General features: G+C 51.6%; 6 protein-coding genes across 6 annotated transcripts; 4 read left to right on the forward strand and 2 right to left on the reverse strand.

Annotated features, from left to right (window-relative positions):
- Positions 1-1,351: 1,351 nt before the first annotated feature.
- ALT_8513 (J domain-containing protein) lies at positions 1,352-3,124 on the reverse strand (the record flags this gene model as incomplete). The annotated part of the gene is made up of 1 exon (XM_033557065.2): positions 1,352-3,124. One exon carries the CDS (start codon positions 3,122-3,124, stop codon positions 1,352-1,354), a length of 1,773 nt encoding a protein of 590 aa, XP_033412956.2.
- Positions 3,125-8,357: 5,233 nt separating this feature from the next.
- On the reverse strand, positions 8,358-9,528 carry ALT_8514 (metallophosphatase domain-containing protein; the record flags this gene model as incomplete). Its single annotated transcript, XM_033557066.2, has 2 exons — positions 8,358-9,268; positions 9,330-9,528. 2 exons carry the CDS (start codon positions 9,526-9,528, stop codon positions 8,358-8,360), a joined length of 1,110 nt encoding a protein of 369 aa, XP_033412957.2.
- An 891-nt stretch (positions 9,529-10,419) lies between these two features.
- On the forward strand, positions 10,420-11,387 carry ALT_8515 (60S ribosomal protein uL13; the record flags this gene model as incomplete). The annotated part of the gene is made up of 4 exons (XM_033557067.1): positions 10,420-10,440; positions 10,579-10,714; positions 10,863-11,175; positions 11,249-11,387. 4 exons carry the CDS (start codon positions 10,420-10,422, stop codon positions 11,385-11,387), a joined length of 609 nt encoding a protein of 202 aa, XP_033412958.1.
- Positions 11,388-12,401: 1,014 nt separating this feature from the next.
- On the forward strand, positions 12,402-14,404 carry ALT_8516 (putative AMP-binding domain protein; the record flags this gene model as incomplete). Its single annotated transcript, XM_033557068.2, has 5 exons — positions 12,402-12,551; positions 12,644-12,839; positions 12,899-13,345; positions 13,406-14,035; positions 14,097-14,404. The coding sequence occupies 5 exons, from the start codon at positions 12,402-12,404 to the stop codon at positions 14,402-14,404; spliced, it is 1,731 nt and encodes a 576-aa protein (XP_033412959.1).
- A 1,355-nt stretch (positions 14,405-15,759) lies between these two features.
- On the forward strand, positions 15,760-17,633 carry ALT_8517 (putative ubiquitin ligase complex F-box protein GRR1; the record flags this gene model as incomplete). The annotated part of the gene is made up of 3 exons (XM_033557069.2): positions 15,760-16,491; positions 16,550-17,236; positions 17,292-17,633. 3 exons carry the CDS (start codon positions 15,760-15,762, stop codon positions 17,631-17,633), a joined length of 1,761 nt encoding a protein of 586 aa, XP_033412960.2.
- A 714-nt stretch (positions 17,634-18,347) lies between these two features.
- Positions 18,348-21,239, forward strand: ALT_8518 (M28 family metallopeptidase; the record flags this gene model as incomplete). The annotated part of the gene is made up of 1 exon (XM_033557070.1): positions 18,348-21,239. One exon carries the CDS (start codon positions 18,348-18,350, stop codon positions 21,237-21,239), a length of 2,892 nt encoding a protein of 963 aa, XP_033412961.1.
- Between the last annotated feature and the right edge of the window lie 10 nt (positions 21,240-21,249).

The following is a 21,249-nucleotide window of genomic DNA, read 5'->3' on the forward strand; positions in this document are numbered from 1 at the left end:
GATCCTTTTTCTTGTCACGTGGTCTACTTGATTCATTGTAAATGCTTCGCCCGTTGCGATCCACGTTAGGATCTGAAATATGATGAGAAGTGGCCAAAGCAAAGTTTAGCGCAAATATGTATGTCAATCCAGTCGAAATTTGTTATCATCATTCCTTCCTATGGACGGACCTGTCTAGTACAAAGTATATAATATGACAGGAACTGTGGTACTCTTAAATAAACATACACATACTTAAGTGATATTTACGTCGTTCATGAATCAATTCTGGCCGTGGGATTCCTCGCCTCGTACGCACGAAGCCGAAGCCGAAGCCGAAGCTTTGTTAGCAACTCTTTCCAGCTTTGCGTGCTCTTCTCCGTGGTGAGGTGAGGGGTGGGAGGTGCGGAGGTCAGTTCGATCTACACGAAGGTCGCTAATTACAGGATTTATCAAAAATAGGTAAGAGCGCTTTCCCCAGGTAGCCGCCGAGAAGCGTCGCTTCCATTTGCTGGTCATCATATCAGTCAGACTCTGACAAGATCAAGAGATGCGAGTCAGGAGGACCGCTCAGGTACTCCGTAGGCAAAGCAGGATGATTACATATGATGTCATTGTCATTCTCATTTGCATCTTCATATCATTAATCTGGGGTACAGGAGATTTGTCAAGTTAGATCCACATGCTTAATGTCATTCTTCCCTGAGGGGTAATAGAATGCAGAATTGATGTCATCTATCGTGCGCTCAGGCACCAGCCAACCTTGATTCCCATTAGGTTTCTTGTTTGACTGCAACATGACGAATTTACAAAGTCTATTGTCTCTCAACGAGATAGTAACATGAAGCAGGTCCACTGACCAGTGTTCAATTTCTGTCTGTCGTCGTAATAAGTGCTGTTCTGTTCCTCCCAAAGGTGATTCGTTAAATCGTCATCATAGATATTCATCGTTTGCTCCCCAGTAGTGCCCCCCCAGTACAGTATCATATCGGCTCATATGCATCCAAGATCAATAGCAGTCCGTACGCCAACAATGTAATGTGATCGATGTTAAGGGTAGATTGGAATTCCAGCCTACCGCATGCGTGATGGTGTCATGTAAAAAGACGTCTGAAAAAAAGTATAGGCAAGAAGGATAGAGTGTGACAGAAGAATAAAGTCCAACGGGACTCACAACGCCACTAATGAGATACACTGGCATAAGAGAAGAGAGCTCCATAGCGTCTAGAGTATCAGCGAAAAACGGAGCCACCTAGAATGGAGCTGTGTAAGGACTTTCACCGCCCCGCCGTAAGATTGCGAAAATGATAAGAATAAAAAAGGGCTGCAACAGTGATGTGGCTTCTGTCGTTATCGTGCAGTCGTGCATTCATTAAGCATAGGTGGATTGGCGCCGTGGCGCCGGTGGCCCACGATATTCGTCGTAGTGCTGGCGAGGATAGGCATCTCGGGTGTAGACAACGTGCTCGGGCCTGATCTCGCGGACATACTTGATGTCCTTCTCCTTGGGATGCGCGCTATACTCGACTTCGCCGAAGAGTCTTGATGAGGACTGTCTAGAAGAACTCGGACGAGTGCTTTCGTGGCGAGAGCTTTCGTGACGAGACGACGGTTCAGGAGGGTAGGTATAGGTCGTGCTACTCCGTACCGGTTTCGGTGCGGATCGAGTCGAGGTGGAAGGGCGTTCTGCGCGTGGCGGTGAGTACGCTCTCGTGTGTCTCGACGAGCTGGTGGGCGGTGGCGACATGATCGGTTCGACCACAGCCGTGTCTTGCTCTTTGATCTTGTAGCGCGTGGAGGTCTTGGTAGGGCTATCCCCCGATGCCATTTCTGGAGTACCGGGGCTCGAATAGCCCGAATCATATCTCTCCACGCCCCTTGACTTGACCGATGGTCGAACCATGTTCAGGAGGACTTGTTCTACCCGACTAGGAGGCTCTCGTCTTGAGCGAGATTGAGACTGTGCACTCGATGCAGATCGTGAAGTCTGAAGAGACGGCCGGACGGTGCTAGAGGATACCTTGATACTCGGAGAAGTGGCAGCCGTTGGCATACTGGGTCTCTTGGTCTCGTAGCTGCGGGACTGAGACTCCAGGTGTTCATAGGATCCGTTGCGGGATGTTGAAGGGCGAACATCTTCCCGGCTCGAACGGCTGGAGCGGCCGGGACGCCGAGACGTTGATGGCTCGGGGTCCGCAGACTCGTAGCCATGGTGGCGGACGGGTGAACGAGACGACCGACGTCTCCGATCGCTCTCCACGGGAACAGCTTTGGAGCGAAGAATATAATCCTGTGCGGTTGTGTGTAATTTCTCGTGCTTCGAGTCCCATTCATCTGAATAGTTATCGTCGTCATCGTACCGTGCACGCTCGGCGCGACGGCTTGAATCAGCCGATTTGGTCTTTCTCGAGGTCGAGTCGCGACTCCTTCTCGACTCAGAAGGGCGCTTAACTCTCACATAGATGGACGATGCGCTGGACGTCGAAGCGTCTGAGTCATCTTCGGAGTCGTAGTACGGTCCCGCCCGTTCATGCTTCTCGTAAGCTTCCCGCCGCCGTTCCTTGGTACGGTATTTGGCCCGACTAGTGTGGGTCGATTTAACGCTCTCGCGAGCCGTATCTTTCGCCGTGCGAAGATGATCGAGGGGGACCGCCTTGGACTTCTTCTTTTCCTCGGTTGGCTTCGTCCGTGGTCGTCGCCGTTCGAACTCCTCGTACTTGCGGGACATTGGGCGTGGCTCCTCGGTGTACCTATAATCATCTTCAAAGAACGCCGCATCGGCCGGCTTTCTCTCTTCGTAGTATCGCCCATCGCGATACTCCCGGGATGTACCGCTACCGCGCGGGGACGAATATGGGTATGAGCCGCCAGAGGAGCCCTCGCGCGCCATCATTTCGCGCCGTAGTTCGGCCAGACGAACCTTTTGATCATACTTGATTCTCTTCGTCTCGTCGGAAAGAAGCTCGTAGGCCTGCTGTACTTGCTGGAACTCTTCTTGAGCTTTGCTGCGTTGAGACTCATCCTTCACCTTGTCCGGGTGGCACTTGAGAACCAGTTTCCGATGAGCGGACTTGATCTCAGCGAGAGTCGCATCCTTCTGAACTCCGAGGACAGCATATGGATCGATATCTGGTGCGGATAGCATTATGTGAAGAAATCAACATCCGGTTGAAAAACATCAACAATGAATGGTGATCAGATGAAAAATATAAGACGGAGAAGAAAAAAGAAAAATAATTGATGTACCAGGGGCGAATTGGTGAGTTGATAAAGCAAAATGGTAGACACCAAGGGGAGCGGTATGGAAGAGGCGAGAGGCGGTGGGAAAGGACGGGAGTGTACCTGGGCCGACCTAGGTACGGGTGGATAAGGTGGGCGGATGCAATGGGGTGACGACCGTGACGTGGGTTCTCGTGACGATCAATGGTTCATGAATTAAGTGTCCTGGCACAAGACACGACCAATTCATCTAAGAATGTCGGCGAAGACGGCAGAATGCTCCCAAAAGGATCATGTAATCTGGTATGAGAGAAATATATGCAGCGGGAAAGCGAGAGATCAGCAATAAGAATACTGCAAGGCAAAAGAACAACCACGGGGAACCGGCCCTGAAAGCACGACGGCAGAAGACAATGATTGGAAGAGACCGGACTAATATAAAAAAAAGGAGCCAGTCTTGAATCAGGGGTGGATAGTTGGGTCTGGATTTCCGAAGTGTATTTTCCTCCGTCGTAGAAGAGGGTGTTTGATTTGTTGGTTAGGTACTCCGTTGAAGGGGGCAAAAAGTGGTACTGTAGCAGTGAAGCAGTGAACCGAGGGCAAACCAGATGAGCAGTCGGTGCAAATCAGAATAATAATAATAATAATAATAATAATAATAATAATATCAAAATCGGAGGAAAATTCAAAAGAGGCAAAAAAGGAACAGGCACGAGAAAAAAGTTTGAATTGGACGGGATGAGGGCCAACACTGAGGGCCACAAGAACAGTATGGACTGCGCCTCGCTTGGTTGTCGACGTCGGTGAAGTGGCACCACTCTTAGTCAGAATTGTAGATGAACAGCTCAAAAATGAATAAAATGAGTAATAATGAGAGTACTCTTAGTTAAGACGATGATGACGAGGTAATTGTTGTTGCTCTTGTTGGTAAGTCAAGAAGAAGCGAGGTGGAAGAGGTTCGATGATGCCACAGGAGGTGGAGGAACAAATGAGATTCAATCGGGACGCTTCCTCTGCAGGTTGGGTTGGAATGGGATACGAATCTGGTGAATGAGAATGAGAATTGAGAATACGATGATGGTGTTGGGTGTTGGCCCTTTGGAAGATGCAGCGCTGTTGGGAGATATCAATTATGTAGTAGTGAAAAGACCACGCATAAAAGAGCGAGCGTGTCCCTGGGGTCGTCTCCTTCTAAGTATCCAGCTGATTCTCTTCTTTTGCTGTTTCTGGTTGCCAGGGAAAGGATGATCTCAATTCGAATTAGCGGTCAAAAGGTGGGCGGAGTAGCTGGAAAGTGGATAGATCGATTAATTGGTAGATAATTAGTATCGAAGACGAGGAGAAGTAGAGGTCGAAAGTGAAACCACGTTTAGGGACCCGCTTGGTGTCGCTCAGAGTTGGTTTGTTGGAGACTCCGACGAAGTGGAGGATATTTGACAGATAATAGTAATGATAATGATAACTGGCAATTGGAGAAGGGCTTGACGATTCTTAGGGAGCAGCCGTGCATTTAATAAGGATGAAAGGATATATAGCTAGTCTAAGAAGAGAATCACCTATGTTTGATATCAAAAAAGAATCAATTGACTAGAGTGCGGTTGCTAGAGCTCCTAAGAAGGATGCTCCAGGTACCAGTCCTGTGAATGGAAATCAGGAACAGGTGTGATACAAATAGTCAGCCATGAATCAGGCTAGAAAGAATGATCAATGATTGACGATGCGGTGCGCTAACAAGGACTCAACAACAGCCCTGTGCTTGCTTGGTACACTACATGTTAGTTGGAGATGCTCATCCCTAGGGAGCATCACTATCACCCCGTGAGCAGCAAGCAGTAGTAGTTAGTATATTTGAAGAGCATGCCCTTTATGCCAATAAGAGCAGCAGTGAGCCTTCTGCTCGCCTTATTTTACTCACGCCTAGTATTGAATAAACTCAGTTCCTCACTCCAGCTTTAGGGGAGGGAGGTCTGCAGGACAACAGAAAATGGGAATACCTCCTCTTTGGTTGAGAACCCACCTAATCCTGATGTGTACAGTCCTGACATTTCTTTGGCAGATGAGCAGCCAGCCAGCAGCAGTGCAACCGTCATCAGCCAAGGCTTGCGGGGCAATTTCAGAGTACCCCTCCATCTCCATCATGACTGGATGGTGTGCTATCTGAACATGAACTAATCAGCTTCCAGGGGACAACACCTCCAATATGCAGTCTGACCACCCGCTATCCTCTCAGAGGACTCTGTTGCAGCCATGTCCTGCAAAGGGAACGATGAGCAGAAAACCCCGCACTAGTATTTTGGCGCCGGCTGTGACTGACTGGCTGCAACACAGGCCACACTTCGTATGTCCTCGACTTTTGCTCGATGATCTCCTCTCCTTATAGGTTGACAGAGTGCCATCACTTTCGCCTTTGCCGGGGTCGACATACAGATCCAATCACATCGCCGAGAGGCCCTGTTTTTTTATGGTCCGCCTCTCTGCGTCTTGCCTCACCCATTGCAGGTGGTTGCTGCATTCGCGGTCTAGAATTGGCTCTCGCACCTGGTCCCCCTCGGCTCTCGTCCCACAATACGGAGGACAGAGACAGGTTCGTCATTCCCCCTTGATTTTCCTTTTCAGGAGCTTCTGTACTCTTGCGCCTTATTCGCTAACCAGAAGTAGTGGAGCATTAGAGATCACATCTCTCATGTGCGGAGTTAGTTTTACATGCGACCTTTTTATTCAGGAACACCGAATTATCGTTGGCTGATGTCTCCAACAAATCCACGGCTACAACCCTCATCGATCCGATCCTCGCTCGCGTGAAAGTGGTCCCATGGGTGGCTCCCGGCCGGTTCCGTGACACTTCCGCCGAAGGTAGTACCTGAGTCCTGGGATGTCCATGCGAATGGAGTCTTTCTCTCATAGATTTGGACAACTATCTGGTCCTTGAATGATAGGCTAATTTTAGAATCGGCTCAATCACATTCATAGCATTAGGCTTCCATCGCTTTAGCAACCCATTGAGGCGAACAGGACGAAAGGAAGAACGGATAAACAGCCTTTGATGTGGCTGACTCCTCCAAAAAGCTCGAACCACAGCGTAATCTGACAGGACCGACGCCTGATGATGGCTGACACCCTACTTTGCGAGCTGGCCTATCGCATTCCTGTTGTGACTGTATGGCATCCCCAGAACTCTGAGCGCTGTCGAAACATGAAGTGGACGCTTCTGGAAGCATAATTGGTTCCTGGGAAAGTCATCTGCACAGGAGGTCCGTTCCAGAAATGAGCCAACCATCGGCACGCTCTTGCCATGCAGTGATGATTGCCCCGGCATTAGCCTGCATGGCTAATGCTTCACCTTCCCTGCTCGAGCGTACCCAGTTACAGGCTCAGGCGCCCATCCACCGGTAAGTGAGCATAATGGCAATGTCACACTTCCGGGTGGGTGTGATGTATCTTATCCACCAAGTGACCGACGGCAATGATGCGAAGCTGTCACAGAGGCCCAGAGTCTATCTAAACGCTGGATTCAGAACAATAGGTACTAGTGGCTGACCATGTGGTCTGTAGTTTCTTCAGTCTCCGCTTGTATCATTTGGACGATCATCAACTGATAGATACGGGATAGTATTTGGCTTTAATGAATTACCAATATGCACACTGTACATATGATCTCCTTGCTTTTACAGTGTGCCACTTTCTTTCAAGGAAAATCAACTGCGTTGCCTGCACAACAATTAGGCGATCCATGGCTTGCCGCATCAGAGTCAAATTGTGGGGTACTACAAGGCGCAGTAAACAGTAACCACCTATCTAGAAATAGAACATATTCAGGCACTGACAGCATTTACCCAAACAAGCGTTCCTCCGAACATCGCAGCCAGCAGCTACCATCAGGGAGCGATTTACTGCAGGCAGCGTATTGTTCGTAGACAACTAGACTAAGCAACGGGTACGGGTACGGAGGACAGAGTCCCACAGCCACAACTCCCACTAGAGACATCTCCCGATCTGGCCAGGCGCATCTAACCTATCTTATCAATTGGCGGCTAGTTATCCAGCATCGAGATCTTCCTCCACTTGGAACAATCAGAGCGAAAGACTCAAAAGTTCGAGTTGTTTTTGTGACCCACTGAGGAGCGATTGTTTATTCAAGGTTAGCGCGCCAACCCTAGCAGGTGGCGCTCACGGCGATAGTGATAAAAACTGGAAACTGGAAACTGGAACAAACGCCGACTACCGATACGGAGTATTCAGCTAAGTCCACGCGTCTAGGTGCTCAGCAGTCGGCATTCCCAGAGGTAGGTTACGTACTGCTGAGAACAATTTTTTATGGCTGAAGCTGAATGTTTAGATAAGATCTTAGCTGCTGGTGAACCTCAGCTATGTGGACTTAAGTCATAATGAGTCGAGGTTCGTCATATAAGACACTAACTACCCGTTTAAGATACTCTGTGTTTTGACGCTGTATTTTTCTACAAGGCCTGACAGTGGCCTGACGGCCGCCTGAGTAGTCAAGGACCTTGCGACAAGTAGACCCGATCTGCGTGGTCTTATGCTGAGATCATCTTGACATCGTCAACTACAAAGTATCTGCACCTGGCAGAAGACCAAGCTATCACTGCGCTAGATTTCCTCCGCCATTCATAAGGCGGTAACAAGCGCTCCTCTCGGGTGCGAGGTTGGGTACGGCCAACCTTAAACTGGTGACATTGCTCGATCAGGTGGTGGAGGGGTCTTGCGGATGACCTTTGAACCTTCGTCTAGTGTTAATAATGTTCATCGGGTAGGGAGTCGTTTGATCAGGTTTCCTTTAAGAGACTATGGTGGGATGAGACGGTGCTTTGGTTCGCGATTTCCAAGTCCTCGCTTGCCATGTGGGGGTGATGACCCGGTGCTCGACGAATATCGCGGTCAAGGGTGCGAATCTATCTAACATCTTGAAGAAATGATGTAATGGAGGAAGCCGAGACCTTGCTCTGCTTATCACTAAGCTCATCAAGGCAGCTATGCACCACCCAGAGATGTAGTCTATCTATTCGCCGACTGTAGGTCAGAGCTGCATCGTCCGTCGCGAGCCGCAAAGAGTATACCAGTCTCTTAAGGCAACGAATACAGCCTCAGACTGGAATACTTGGTAGATATGCCAAAGCTTCAAATATTTTAAGTCTACTGGGCTACTCAGGCTCTGACCAGGCCGGCAGCTCCAGGTCAACTACAATAGGGGGATTGAATTTCTTGCCCCCTCGGTGCGGCCATTTGCTTGCCACGATAGCGGCGTTGACGATGCACGTCTCCTTTCTTCGCAGATGGATTTCGCCACTGCGAGTGTCCTCGATCGAACTAGAATGGAGCGAAAAAGGTATATTTTGGCTCTGCTGCGGACTGTCGGGCATCGTGGCTGTTGAGGCTGTGATTGAGGGCAGAAGTAGGGCATTCTGCGACGGTGTGAACGATGCCGTCGGCAAATCTGTATTCGCCTGGACAGAGTAGCCATAGTTGTCTGGACGCTCGGCCTTCTTGCCGCTTAGGTCAACCAGGTTTTGCTTCTTGCTTTCTCGAGGAGGCAAGACACCTCGCATAACATGATGCTCGGTTTGTTCCGGTGCGGCGTTGTTTGACAATGGTGAGGACCATTTGACCCTCTCATAGCCCCGCGCCTCATGTACATGACCACAAACGGCAAGCAGAGGTCTCACCTTGCTCAATGCCTGAAGCAGGGCCTTGCACCCGACGGGCTCGCCAGTGCTCAGGCTGTCACAGTGAGAATGAGGCGGCGTGTGTGTGATGACAATGTCAGTGTCCAATGGAATCTGTCCCCAGAGCGCAGCAGCGTCCGCCGACTCGTATCCGAATGCCCAGTTCCCCGTGAACTGAGAATAGGGCGAGCCAAAGACTTTAAATATGGTCTTGGGCCCGTCGGCCCGGGTCAAGCGGACTAGTGCTGACTGATGCTGAAGAAATACTATCGAGGGTGATCCAGCCCTCACAACTTCCATGCATTGCTCAGAGTTTTCTAGATGCTGATTATGGAAGGTCGATCCGTATTTAGCATAAAAGCTTGCGTCTAACGTAATATCATGATTGCCTGGACAGGGGTGGTAATCAGTAAACACACATGCACTACCGCGTGCTCCAAGCAGACTAACCGCAGACAACTATCTTGACCTCATAGTCGGCCTTGGAAATCCATTCGATGGTTTTGCGCAACTCAGATAGACTGCCTCGGTTCGTAAGATCTCCCGCGTGGATCAAGACATCGCCTGCTGGTAGCTTGAAGCCTGCTTCTGATGGCGTGTATCCGTGCGTGTCAGAGACGCAAACAAAGCGCGTCTTTCGAAGCCTCATCCGTTGTCTAAGGCTGTAAACAAGCCTGCTTTGTTATCATTCGACGCTGCAACAAGGCTGCCAGAGACAGTTTAAAGCTGGAGATAACGTAGCAGTAGGTCGGCTGGGTCATACATAACTCATACAAGGTTCGAAGTGGGCTTCCAGACACGAGGACTAGTAGACCATAAAGCGAGTTGAGGATGAATACGTATGACCTTAAGCTCGGAAGTCGTAATATGAGAACAGGTAAGTATACGGCGACCAATCTTAGCCAACATGAAGCGTTGAAACTTCTAGATCATGCCAAGAAATGTCATGGAATTTGATCGGTGGCCGATCGTTGATTAAACTATTTTGAGTGAGTCAAATAGGTAGTACCAGGAGCTATTCCGTAAGATCATAAGGCTGTCAATGTCATTCCATTGATAAAATTTGAAGTCGCCATGTAAGGCTCTAGATTCACGCCGGAGTCGGCCTGCCGAGTGAAGATATTGACATCACCGGCGACAATCCACGGAGTAGATAAACCACAATCAATAGACAACAACTAAATGCTCCTTTTCGGTGGAACATTTTGAAACTGGCCTATCAAGAAACAATTTGTCTTTTGGACCCAGGAAGCGTCAACCTGGGCTGGAATTGACCGGAGGGGCGAAACAGGCGGTTCACGTGATCTCGAGCCACGGGATTGGACCGGGTTAGGGCTGTGGCCCTCTTGACCTTTCCACACAAAGGGTAGTAGCTTCGCTTAGCGATCTAACCTGCGAACCCATCCGACTTCGTTGTGTGCGTTGAACTCGACCACAACGACAACAACCGCCGACAACATACATCCCAAGGGAGTATCCTAGAGCAGCGCTCTTCCTTTCGCTGGATATTTTCCTTTTGAAACGGTGACAGAAGAGCAGGATGTCCTCCACCGAGCCAGTCGTGCGTACCCCCTTTCACCTGCAGACCGCCAAAAAGCCTCGTCGTCTTTTGTGCTTTGGAGATTTCAAGGACGGGAGACGTTGTGGTCTATGTCATTTACAATTACAGTGATCGCTGACTTGTGCTGGGAATTTACAGGTCGTCATTGACGGCAAGGGACACCTTCTTGGTCGCCTGGCCAGCACTGTTGCTAAGCAGCTGCTTAACGGCCAGAAGATCGTCGTTGTGAGATGTGAAGCCCTCAACATCTCCGGCGAGTTCTTCCGTGCGAAGCGTACGTTATCCGATTCGTTTTCTCATCCCCTTTGAAGGCGCAAGAGGGTGGAGCATATATACCGAGACGTGGAGACATTTGGAGATGTTGCGGCTGTTTGACACTGGTTCGGAGCAAAGAGCTGACATGGTCACCTTCGATGATATAGTGAAGTACCACGCCTACCTTCGCAAGATGACTCGTTACAACCCCACTCGTGGTGGTCCCTTCCACTTCCGTGCCCCCTCCCGCATCTTCTACAAGGCCGTCCGCGGAATGATCCCCCACAAGACCCCCCGTGGTGCTGCTGCTCTGGAGAGACTCAAGGTCTTCGAGGGTGTTCCTCCCCCGTACGACAAGAAGAAGCGCGTCGTCGTTCCCCAGGCTCTGCGTGTCCTCAGACTCCGCCCCGGCCGCAAGTACTGCACCGTCGGTAGACTCAGCCACGAGGTTGGCTGGAAGTACCAGGACGTTGTTGCCAGGTGTGTATCCATCGCTTTGGATCATTGGTTTTTCTGGTGTTATGGACATGGCTAATGGATGATTCTTTTTCAGACTTGAGGAGCGGAGAAAGGTTAAGAGCAGTGCATACTACGAGCGCAAGAAGGCCGCTCGCCGCCAGCTCGTCCAGGCCCAGAAGTCGGCGAGCGTTGACGAGAAGACCAAGAGCCAGCTTGCTGAGTACGGATATTAGATACCTCGTTGCGCGGTTGGTTGCTTGTCTCAGTGATGGGTTGGGTTGGGATCGCAAACGGTTTATCTTTCAGCGAAGTTGGACGGCAAACCGATCGACCTTTTTTCCCTTGTCCCTACCTCATCATGCATTACCACAAATGTTCATGTTGTGACGGACATGGAGGCTACAGGAACCGATTTCATATTCAAAAGTAAAAAATACGGAGTCGCTTGGGAGGAAAGGTTGTTCAAAATAGCTGACCGTTATTTCGCGCCGTCGCGGTTTAATCCAAAGTTTTCTCGAGTTAAGAATGACTCTCATGACCATTGACAATGCTCGTTTCCGTTCTTTGTTTGTTTCATTCATCGTTCATTTGACTGTAAGAAAAGATCCAATGTATGTCAATGAGCGTAGTCTGCTAGCGGTCGGTTCCCACTATGCCTGAGTCTCAGGATCGACACGTCTGAGCTATCAATGACCAGCCTCGGATGTCACGGGCGTACGGAGTGCGGATTGAGTGCGGATCATACGGATAGTCGGTAGACGGATACTGGGTGTGCTTTAGGGGAGAAGTCTGGCCTAGGGTGGTTTGTTACCCTGAGTGGTTCGAGATACGCAAAGGATAAGCTGAGATAGACTTTTCATTACGAAATATAAGATGTAGCTGTTTCAATAACGATAATTGAGCTCTTATATCATTCTCCTTTACTTATATCATTCTCCTCTAAAGATATTCATATTTTTACTTGTACCGTAAATAATTGGACAACAAACGAGGCATGTGGAAGAGTCGCCCGCATCCCGCTTGGTAGGGTGCGGGTAAGTCAACTTCTCCGCGGTCCAAAGCAGTCTAGCAGCCGATCATTCCCCGCATTGTCTCCAATTCGGCTCTCGTTGTACGGTGCTCCCCTTGTTTCCGCGAACCCAAACACCTGCAATAATTATATACACCTTGGGAGTACTTGGCTTCTTGTACCTTAGATTCATGAATCTGGACACTTTTGTTTGGTTACCGCTACCGAGCCCTTAGTCATGTCATCGGTCAAGACTCGCTTGTCGGGTCTACTGGGCCACCTTGCATCCCCCGAAGTTAAGGACCACCCTGCTCCGCAACATCGCATCAACTACCATACGCTCTCGCCCACATTCTTCTTGCCTCGTGCTGCGGCAATTGAACCTGATGTGAGACTTTTTCCCCCCCCTTTGCGCTGCTTTTGTACAAGGCGACTGTTTTGGTTTCAGTGAACTAACTGGGGACAACCATTGGCTGATAGGCTGAAGCCATCTACCATGTCACTGCAAACAATCAGGTTCTGCGGAGGACATATATAGAGACTGCAGATCGTGCTAGAGGCCTTGCATACTATCTCAAGAAGCATGAGTTCAAGCGGGTTGGCATTTTGTGTCCCAACACCCCTGCCTTCCTGGAGTCTATCTTTGGGATAGCTGCTGCTGGAGCAGTCAACGTTGGTAAGGGCGAGATGTTTTCCTCATTGCCTGCAGCAGAGGTTGACGTTGACACCAAATAGCTGTTAATTACCGACTCAAGGAAGATGATATCGCCTATATCTTCACCCACTCGGATGCTGAGGTCATTATTGTAGACAAAGAATATCTACCACTACTGCAGGCATACCGAGCAGCAAACCCTGACATTCCCGTCATAGTCGACACGGATACAGATGCTACAGAAGGCGAGCTCTCCGGTCCCTTCGATGAGGCTGTGTTACAAGGCCTCAAGTATGACGCTGACACAGGCGCAAAGGGCTGGGATGGGCTGGAAAGCCAGGCTGCTTCCGAGGACGATGTCATTGCGCTGGCTTATACCAGTGGCACAACGGCCCGCCCCAAAGGCGTCGAATTCACTCACCGTGGCTGCTACCTAGCTGCCTTGGCCAACGTGATTGAGTCTGGCCTGAATTTTCAACAAGGCCGCTGCCGTTATCTATGGACTTTACCTATGTTTCATGCAATGGGTTAGTCATATGCTCTATCACAGTGCCGTTAGCCTCTTGTCATCTGACTAACTCTTCCAGGATGGACATTTCCCTGGGCAGTGACCGCCGTCCGTGGCACCCATTACTGCCTGCGGAAGATCGACTATCCGGAGATTTGGAGATTGCTGAAGCAAGAACACATTACCCATTTCAATGCGGCTCCAACGGTGAATACCTTGCTGTGTGCTGCCAACGAGGCCGAGCGACTTCCGCGGCCGGTCCAAGTCACCGTGGCGGCCAGCCCACCCACCCCCCATCTCTTTGAGCAGATGACAAACCTCAACTTGCACCCAGTCCATGTGTACGGAATGACGGAGACATACGGACCGATTACCAAAGGGTACTACATGCCTCAATGGGATCAACTGCCGGCGGAAGAGAAATACAAGAAGATGGCAAGACAAGGACATGGCTTCGTGACTAGTTTGCCCGTTCGAGTCATTAAGACGGACGTTCCAGAAGGAACCATTATTGATGTCCATCGGGACGGCAAAGAGATAGGAGAGATCGCGTTTGTTGGCAACATCTGCTCCCGGGGCTACTACAAAGACCCTGAGGCCACGCGAAAGCTCTTCGCTGGGGGCGTCTTGCACTCCGGGGATCTGGCGGTCTGGCACCCAGACGGAGCCGTCCAAATCTTGGACCGAGCAAAGGACATCATCATCAGCGGTAGGAAATATCTGTCCACGGTTGCGGCTCATTCAACGCAATGCTGACCAAGACTGAACAGGAGGCGAGAACATATCATCTGTCGCTCTCGAGTCGATGCTCGTTACCCACCCAGACATCCTCGAAGCTGGCGTTGTGGCGGTCCCGGACGCACACTGGGGGGAGCGACCCAAGGCATTTGTGACTGTGAAGCAGGGGAAACAAGTCGATGGAAAAGAAGTGATCGCGTGGGCCAAAAATCACAGTGCGATCAGCAAGTTCATGGTCCCTCGGGAGGTGGAAGTGGTGGCGGAGCTTCCCAAGACGAGTACGGGCAAAATGAGAAAGAATGTCCTTCGAGAATGGGCAAAAGGGGGGAGTCGAACATGACCAGTGTCGGCCGAAGTAGAGTCTCGCTGAGAATACGAGATTGAGGGCTGTTGAGGGTATCCATGGGTCTGCCCCTTTCTGGTGGCAGACACTAAATCGAGACATTTTTCCCACTATCGACACTAATCTTCTACGGGACCCACGGCTGCCAAGCCTATGATGGCATGCGATTATGCGAACTTGCAAGATGCATCCCAAGTATCTGATAGTCTCGCTATTGAGACGAAGTACGGAGTAGTGAAGAGGGATATCATGGTTGATGGGGATGCCGAGAAGGTTGCCTTCAGAAAGGCCAATCGCTTCATGTTGCCATCGCCAATAATACTGGGAGCTGCGGTGATCATTATTCTCAGCGATATATTTTTGGATCCAGGATTCGATACATGTCAATCCCAAGGACCTTGTGTATAAGTGTATATTAAAAGGAGGGCCTGTGAATGCCACCATCTAGATACTATTTTCTTCCAGCCAATCGGTGCGCAAAACAAGCGTTTCGCCTGTATATTCACTTTGATCCTGCCTAGGTGCCTGATGTCCATGACTCTATTGCCTTGCGCATCTTGAAACCCTGGAATTTCAGCTACATCCAGGTCAGAATCTAAGGTACGAGATAAATCCTCAAGACAAAGAACGTCGATCCTACCGTGAGGTCCAGCGGCGGGACTGGAACCATGATTTCTTATTTGCCTCCCATCTACCGTAGACTAATCATCCATCACTTTGGCAGCCGCCGCCGACCCTGTGCTGACTCTCGTCTTCTAGCCGCCCGATCAAACAGCTCTTTGAGTTCCTCGATAGATCCCACCCACCATACCTACAGTTTTCTGTCAGTCATATCACTACGCATAGACCGTCTGGATAATGCTGCTCCAAGCATAAAATCTCGATAACTCCACCACGTCTTTCCCTCCCCGATCGAGCGTTTGTCGTTTCCTTGGTCAATAATCCGCCCGCCCCAAACCTCCATTCTCCGCTCCTCAGCCCCTCCCTTACCTTCCGGATTATTGTGCAACTGCTGCAGGCACGCTCGGACGCGCGTTCCTATTAATTGATACCTGTCTTCTATTTCCTGTTTCTCGTCCCTTTTTCCTAAAGGCTGCGACGGGATCCATCGGCCGGGTTGGACGGCGCCGTGCTTTTGCTCTCGTTTCCTTTTCCAGCTTGCTTACAGGGTCTGCTGGTGTCAAGGGATACCGAACGAACGTCTCCCGCACTTTGAGCTACGGATTTGTGCTGACTGCGGTTTCCTTCTCATGTCAAAGTACTCATGAATAGCATATCTCATGCTGCTGGAGAACCTTGATCAGACAACCCTCATCACAAGACCTCCTCAGGCTTCACACCCGCAATCCAGAATGCCCCGCTCACGGCAACCACTTCGCTTTTCGAGCGAAGTTCCCTCCGAGTCCTCGTCATCCACCTCTCCCGATCGCACCGTCGATGATGATACCGACTTCTTCATGGCCCAGGCCAACGATTCGCAGTCTTCCGTCGGGGTGGGGAACTTCCGCGAGCCTCGCGACCAGAATCCAAGAAACACAGTAATTCCTCCGATCGGACGTCTACCGCCGGAGCTCCTTATCTCCATTTTCGCGAAGCTCAGCTCAACTGTGGATCTGCTGAGTTGCATGCTGGTATGCCGAGGGTGGGCTGCCAACTGCGTCGGGATACTGTGGCATCGGCCGTCGTGCAATAACTGGGACAACTTGAAGAGCGTAACAGCATCCGTGGGAAAGTCGGATAGTTTATTCGCGTATTCAGAGCTCATCAAACGACTCAATCTCTCTGCCTTGACGGAAGATGTCAGCGACGGCACAGTGGTCCCATTTGCTCAGTGCAAGCGTATTGAGCGGTTGACCTTGACGAATTGTTCGAAGCTCACGGACAAGGGTGTCTCGGACCTGGTGGAAGGCAACCGACATTTGCAGGCTCTAGATGTCTCAGATCTACGATACCTTACGGACCATACTCTATATACTGTTGCCAGGAACTGCCCTAGGCTTCAAGGACTCAACATCACTGGGTGTATCAAAGTGACCGACGACTCCCTTGTCGTCATTTCGCAAAACTGCCGACAGATCAAAAGAGTAAGCTTTAGAGTGTTTCTGGTCGATTTACATTGCCTATGCTAACAAGGACCTCCAGCTGAAACTCAACGGAGTCGTACAAGTAACGGATCGGTCAATCCTATCCTTTGCCGAAAACTGTCCTGCTATTCTTGAAATCGACCTGCATGACTGCAAACTTGTCACAAACCCCTCGGTGACCTCGCTTATGACCACACTCCGAAACCTTCGTGAACTGCGGCTGGCCCACTGCGTCGAGATCAGTGATGCGGCATTCATAAATCTTCCCGAGTCCCTCTCCTTTGATAGTCTCCGCATCCTGGACCTGACCGCATGTGAGAACGTCAGAGATGATGCTGTCGAGCGCATCGTCAGCGCTGCGCCTCGCTTGCGGAACCTGGTCTTGGCCAAGTGTAGGTTCATCACGGACCGCGCAGTGCAGGCCATCTGCAAGCTCGGAAAGAACCTTCACTACGTTCATCTGGGTCACTGCTCCAACATCACCGATCCTGCGGTAATACAGCTGGTGAAGTCTTGCAACCGGATCAGATACATCGACTTGGCTTGCTGCAACCGTTTGACGGATAACAGCGTTCAGCAGCTGGCGACTCTACCTAAACTTCGACGAATCGGCTTGGTCAAGTGTCAGCTGATTACAGATCAGAGTATTCTGGCTCTGGCACGGCCCAAGGTGTCCCCTGATCCTCTCGGTACGAGTAGCCTGGAGCGAGTGCACCTCAGTTACTGCGTCAACCTGACAATGCCGGTAAGTCTTCTGACATCAGCCCAGGTGTTTGCCAGTACTGATTTTAGATGTCTAGGGAATACATGCTCTGCTCAATAATTGCCCTCGACTCACACATCTCAGTCTCACCGGTGTGCAGGCTTTCTTGGTTCCGGAAGTCACCCGGTTCTGCCGCGAAGCACCTCCGGAGTTTACCCAACAACAGCGCGAAGTGTTTTGTGTCTTTAGCGGTGAAGGTGTCAATCGACTTCGAGACTACTTGAATCACAGTCCTGACTCCACCCGCGAAATGACCGAAGCTACCATGTATGACGATGACGAAGAGTTGGACGAGGACGAAGGTCAAGTGACTGGCCTGATGCATGCGACAGTCATAAACGACGAAGACTATATCGATATCGGACATGCTCACGGTTGATACCCCTTTGCTATTCCTTCGAGCGTGTTTTTCCCCATGGCGCTTTTCTGTGTTTCTCTGCCTTTCTTACCCTTCATCTTTCGCATGACGTTTGTGTCAATTTTGGCATTATCATTCAGGGAATCATGGCTAAAGAGCGGGCGTCCCTATCATTTCGACCTCATACGTACAAATTAGGACTGTCAGATTTCATCATCTGGAATTGCATCAATAGCGGTTGATACAACCTGGGATTCGGGTTATTCATGTTTGTTTACTTGGGATAGGCATATATATGACTTTTATTTCTTCATTAAGTTCATGGAGCTGTCAATCTTCGGCTGTCAGTTGCTTTGAGTAGATCACCATCACGGTGTGACTTATGTCATGGAGTGGAGACTATGAAACGCACTACTCTTACAGTCTACCTGGTACACTATTCCCTTGTCGCATCAATAGAATAAATGCTCTAGTTATTTTGTCACTTTATTGATATTGTCTCATCATCGTGCCATATCCATTCGGCCTCGATGAGATAAATTGTGTTTGGCCTGAATGAAGTAGGAGTGTAGCACGGTCTCTACGGAGTATTGCATACCGCTTCCCCGCTCTCCGCTCTTCGAGCGCGTCCACCTCACCCCCGATCATTCCTAGCTGCGCCTGGGTTTCGAATCCCAGTCGCAGGCGTGACAGTTGAGCCTGAAGCGACGGGTTTTGTTCAAATCAGCGTATTCGATGGCACGTCCTTCGCTTTCACGATCCAATCCCCTCGGATTCACGCCATGGCCTGTCACCGTTATCACGGCCGTCGTGTACCTTGCACTAGTGGTGCCTTTACTTGTCCTTCATCATGTCGTACCTTCGGCTCCTAGCTCGAGTCCAAATGGACTGAATCTCACCGAAGCCTGGACTGATCTGCAGGTGCTCACGAAGGGGTTCCACCCGTACAACTCGCACCGCAACGATGAGGTGCACGAGTGGCTTCTGAAACGGATCCACGAGCTTATCGACAGCGCACCACCCGCGAGCGAGTATGAATCGGTCGACGAAGAGAAGCCAGACACTTTTGTCTTCGACGATACGCAATCGAACCTGACTTTTTCCGGCCGCGGGTCGGGCCTCGGAGTGTATTTCGAAAGTACCAATATTATGGTGTATATCCGGGGTTGGGAAGAGGATAAGGAGCGCTGGTGGGAAGACCCGCACGGCCGGCCAGCGGGCAAGGGCGGCGTTCTGGTGAACGCACACTACGACAGCGTGTCGACGGGATACGGGGCCACCGACGACGGGGTGGGCGTTGTCTCGTGCCTCCAGCTGATCAAGTACTTCACCACGCCGGGGCATGTGCCACGGCGCGGGCTGGTGGTGCTCTTCAACAACGGAGAGGAAGATTTCCTGAACGGCGCGCGCGTATACAGCCAGCACCCCATCTCGCAGCTGCCGCATACGTTTCTGAACCTGGAGGGAGCGGGCGCGGGCGGGCGAGCGACGCTGTTCCGCAGCTCGGACGCGGAGGTCACGAAACCGTACATGCGGGCCCCGCATCCGTTTGGGTCGGTGCTGAGCGCGAACGGGTTCGAGGCGGGCCTGATCAGCAGCCAGACGGATTATGTGGTATTTGAAGGCGATCTGGGCCTGCGCGGCCTGGACGTCGCGTTTATGGAGCCCCGCGCTCGGTACCATACGGACCAGGATGATGCGCGGCATACGAGCTTGGATTCCGTGTGGCATATGTTGTCTGCCGCGGTGGCCACGACGAATGGTCTGGTCTCGGACGCCAGCGGCCGGTTTGAAGGGCTGCCGCGCGAGGATGGTCGGATTGCCAGTGGATCTGGGCCGAGGGGTGTGTGGTTCGATATGTTCGGGAGCACCTTTGTTGTCTTCGAGCTGCACACGCTGTTTGCGCTGTCGGTGACGCTGCTGGTTGTGGCGCCGCTCGTTCTGCTGATGACGAGCATCGCGCTGGCTCGGGCGGACAAGATGTACCTGTTCCGATCGTCGGCATCGCCGGAGGACAGCGACGGCAGCGAGGCGGTGCCCTTGCACGGGGTTCGCGGCTTCTTCCGGTTTCCCTTTCTGCTGGTGATCCCCACGGGGGTGACGGTGGGTCTGGCGTACCTGGTCACCAAGTTCAACCCGTACATCATCCACAGCAGCGAGTATGCGGTCTGGAGTATGATGGTATCCGCCTGGGTGTTTTCGGCGTGGTTCGTCTCGCGCGTGGCGGACTTTGCGCGGCCGTCAGCATTTCATCGCGTGTACACGTTGACCTGGCTGTTCCTCGTGGAGTGGGTGTTGCTGGTCATTTCCACGGTCTACGAGAACAAATACGGTCTGGCTGGGGGCTATTTTGTGTTTTTTGCATTTGCGGGGACGGCCCTTGCGACGTGGATCTCGTACCTGGAGCTGTTTGCTCTACCGCGCAAGTCCGAGTACGCGACGCAGCTTGCGCTGCCCTCCCGGCGGGCCAGTAGCCACGGCAGTCGGCTGGGGACGGCCTCTGGCGAGGATGTCGAAGACGGCGAGGATGAGGATGACGACGGCACCGCGGCGGAGGCCACGGAGACGACCTCTTTGCTGCGCGGACAGCGCACCACCTTTGCGAACTACGTCCGGGTGACGGGCGACTATCTTCGCGATGACGACGACGAGCCGCGCCAGCCCAACTTGTACGGCCACGAGCAAGCCTGGAGCATCCACCTGCCCAAGTGGGTTTGGGTGCTGCAGTTTCTTGTGACCGCGCCGGTCGTTCTGATCTTCGCGGGGCCTCTCGCGCTGCTGCTTACTTCCGCCCTGCGCCAGACCGGCCAGGACGGCAGCTCCTCGCTCTTTATTTACATTGCCATCGCGGCGCTCACGACTCTACTGTTCATGCCACTTCTTCCGTTTATCCACCGTTACACGCACCACATCCCGCTTTTCCTGCTGTGCGTCTTTGCCGGCACCCTGATCTACAACCTCGTTGCCTTTCCCTTCTCCCCCGCGAACCGGCTCAAGCTGTTCTTCATCCAGGAGGTCGACCTCGACACAGGCGTCAATCGCGCTTCGTTAAGCGGTGCCTACCCCTTCGTCCACGATGTCGCTAGCTCCCTCCCCAGCGCCGCCGGCCAAAACATCACTTGCGATTTGGACCTGCTCCGACCCAAGTGTTCTTGGCAAGGGATTCCCCCGCAGGTAGTCCAGCCTCAGCCCCGGCCTCAGTTTCAGTCTGAAGCATCAAAGATGAAAGACTGGCTCTCCTACAACATCACCCGATCCGACACTGGGCCAAAAGCCCAGTTCAGCATCTCCGGCCGCAACACCCGCGCCTGCAAACTCGTCTTCGATAGACCTGTTGTAAGTTTCACGGTCGCGGACTCGGCGTATGACCCGCGCTTCCCGCATGTTTCTCCGGACGGCACGAAGGAGATCCGGCTCTGGAGCCGAGAGTGGGGACATACCTGGACAGTGGAGGTGGAACATGACGGGGAAGGGCTACGTGGACGGGTAGTCTGCCTCTGGAGCGATGGGAATACAGCGGGCGTGATTCCGGCGCTGGACGAGGTGAGACAGTATGTTCCTGTCTGGGTGGGGGTGAGTAAATTGTCCGATGGGCTTGTGGAGGGGAGTCGACGTTTTGAGATATGACTGCCGAGCG

The sequence above is a fragment of the Aspergillus lentulus genome, assembly GCF_001445615.1.
Source record: "Aspergillus lentulus DNA, contig: Alt16, strain: IFM 54703, whole genome shotgun sequence".
NCBI lineage: Eukaryota > Fungi > Ascomycota > Eurotiomycetes > Eurotiales > Aspergillaceae > Aspergillus > Aspergillus lentulus.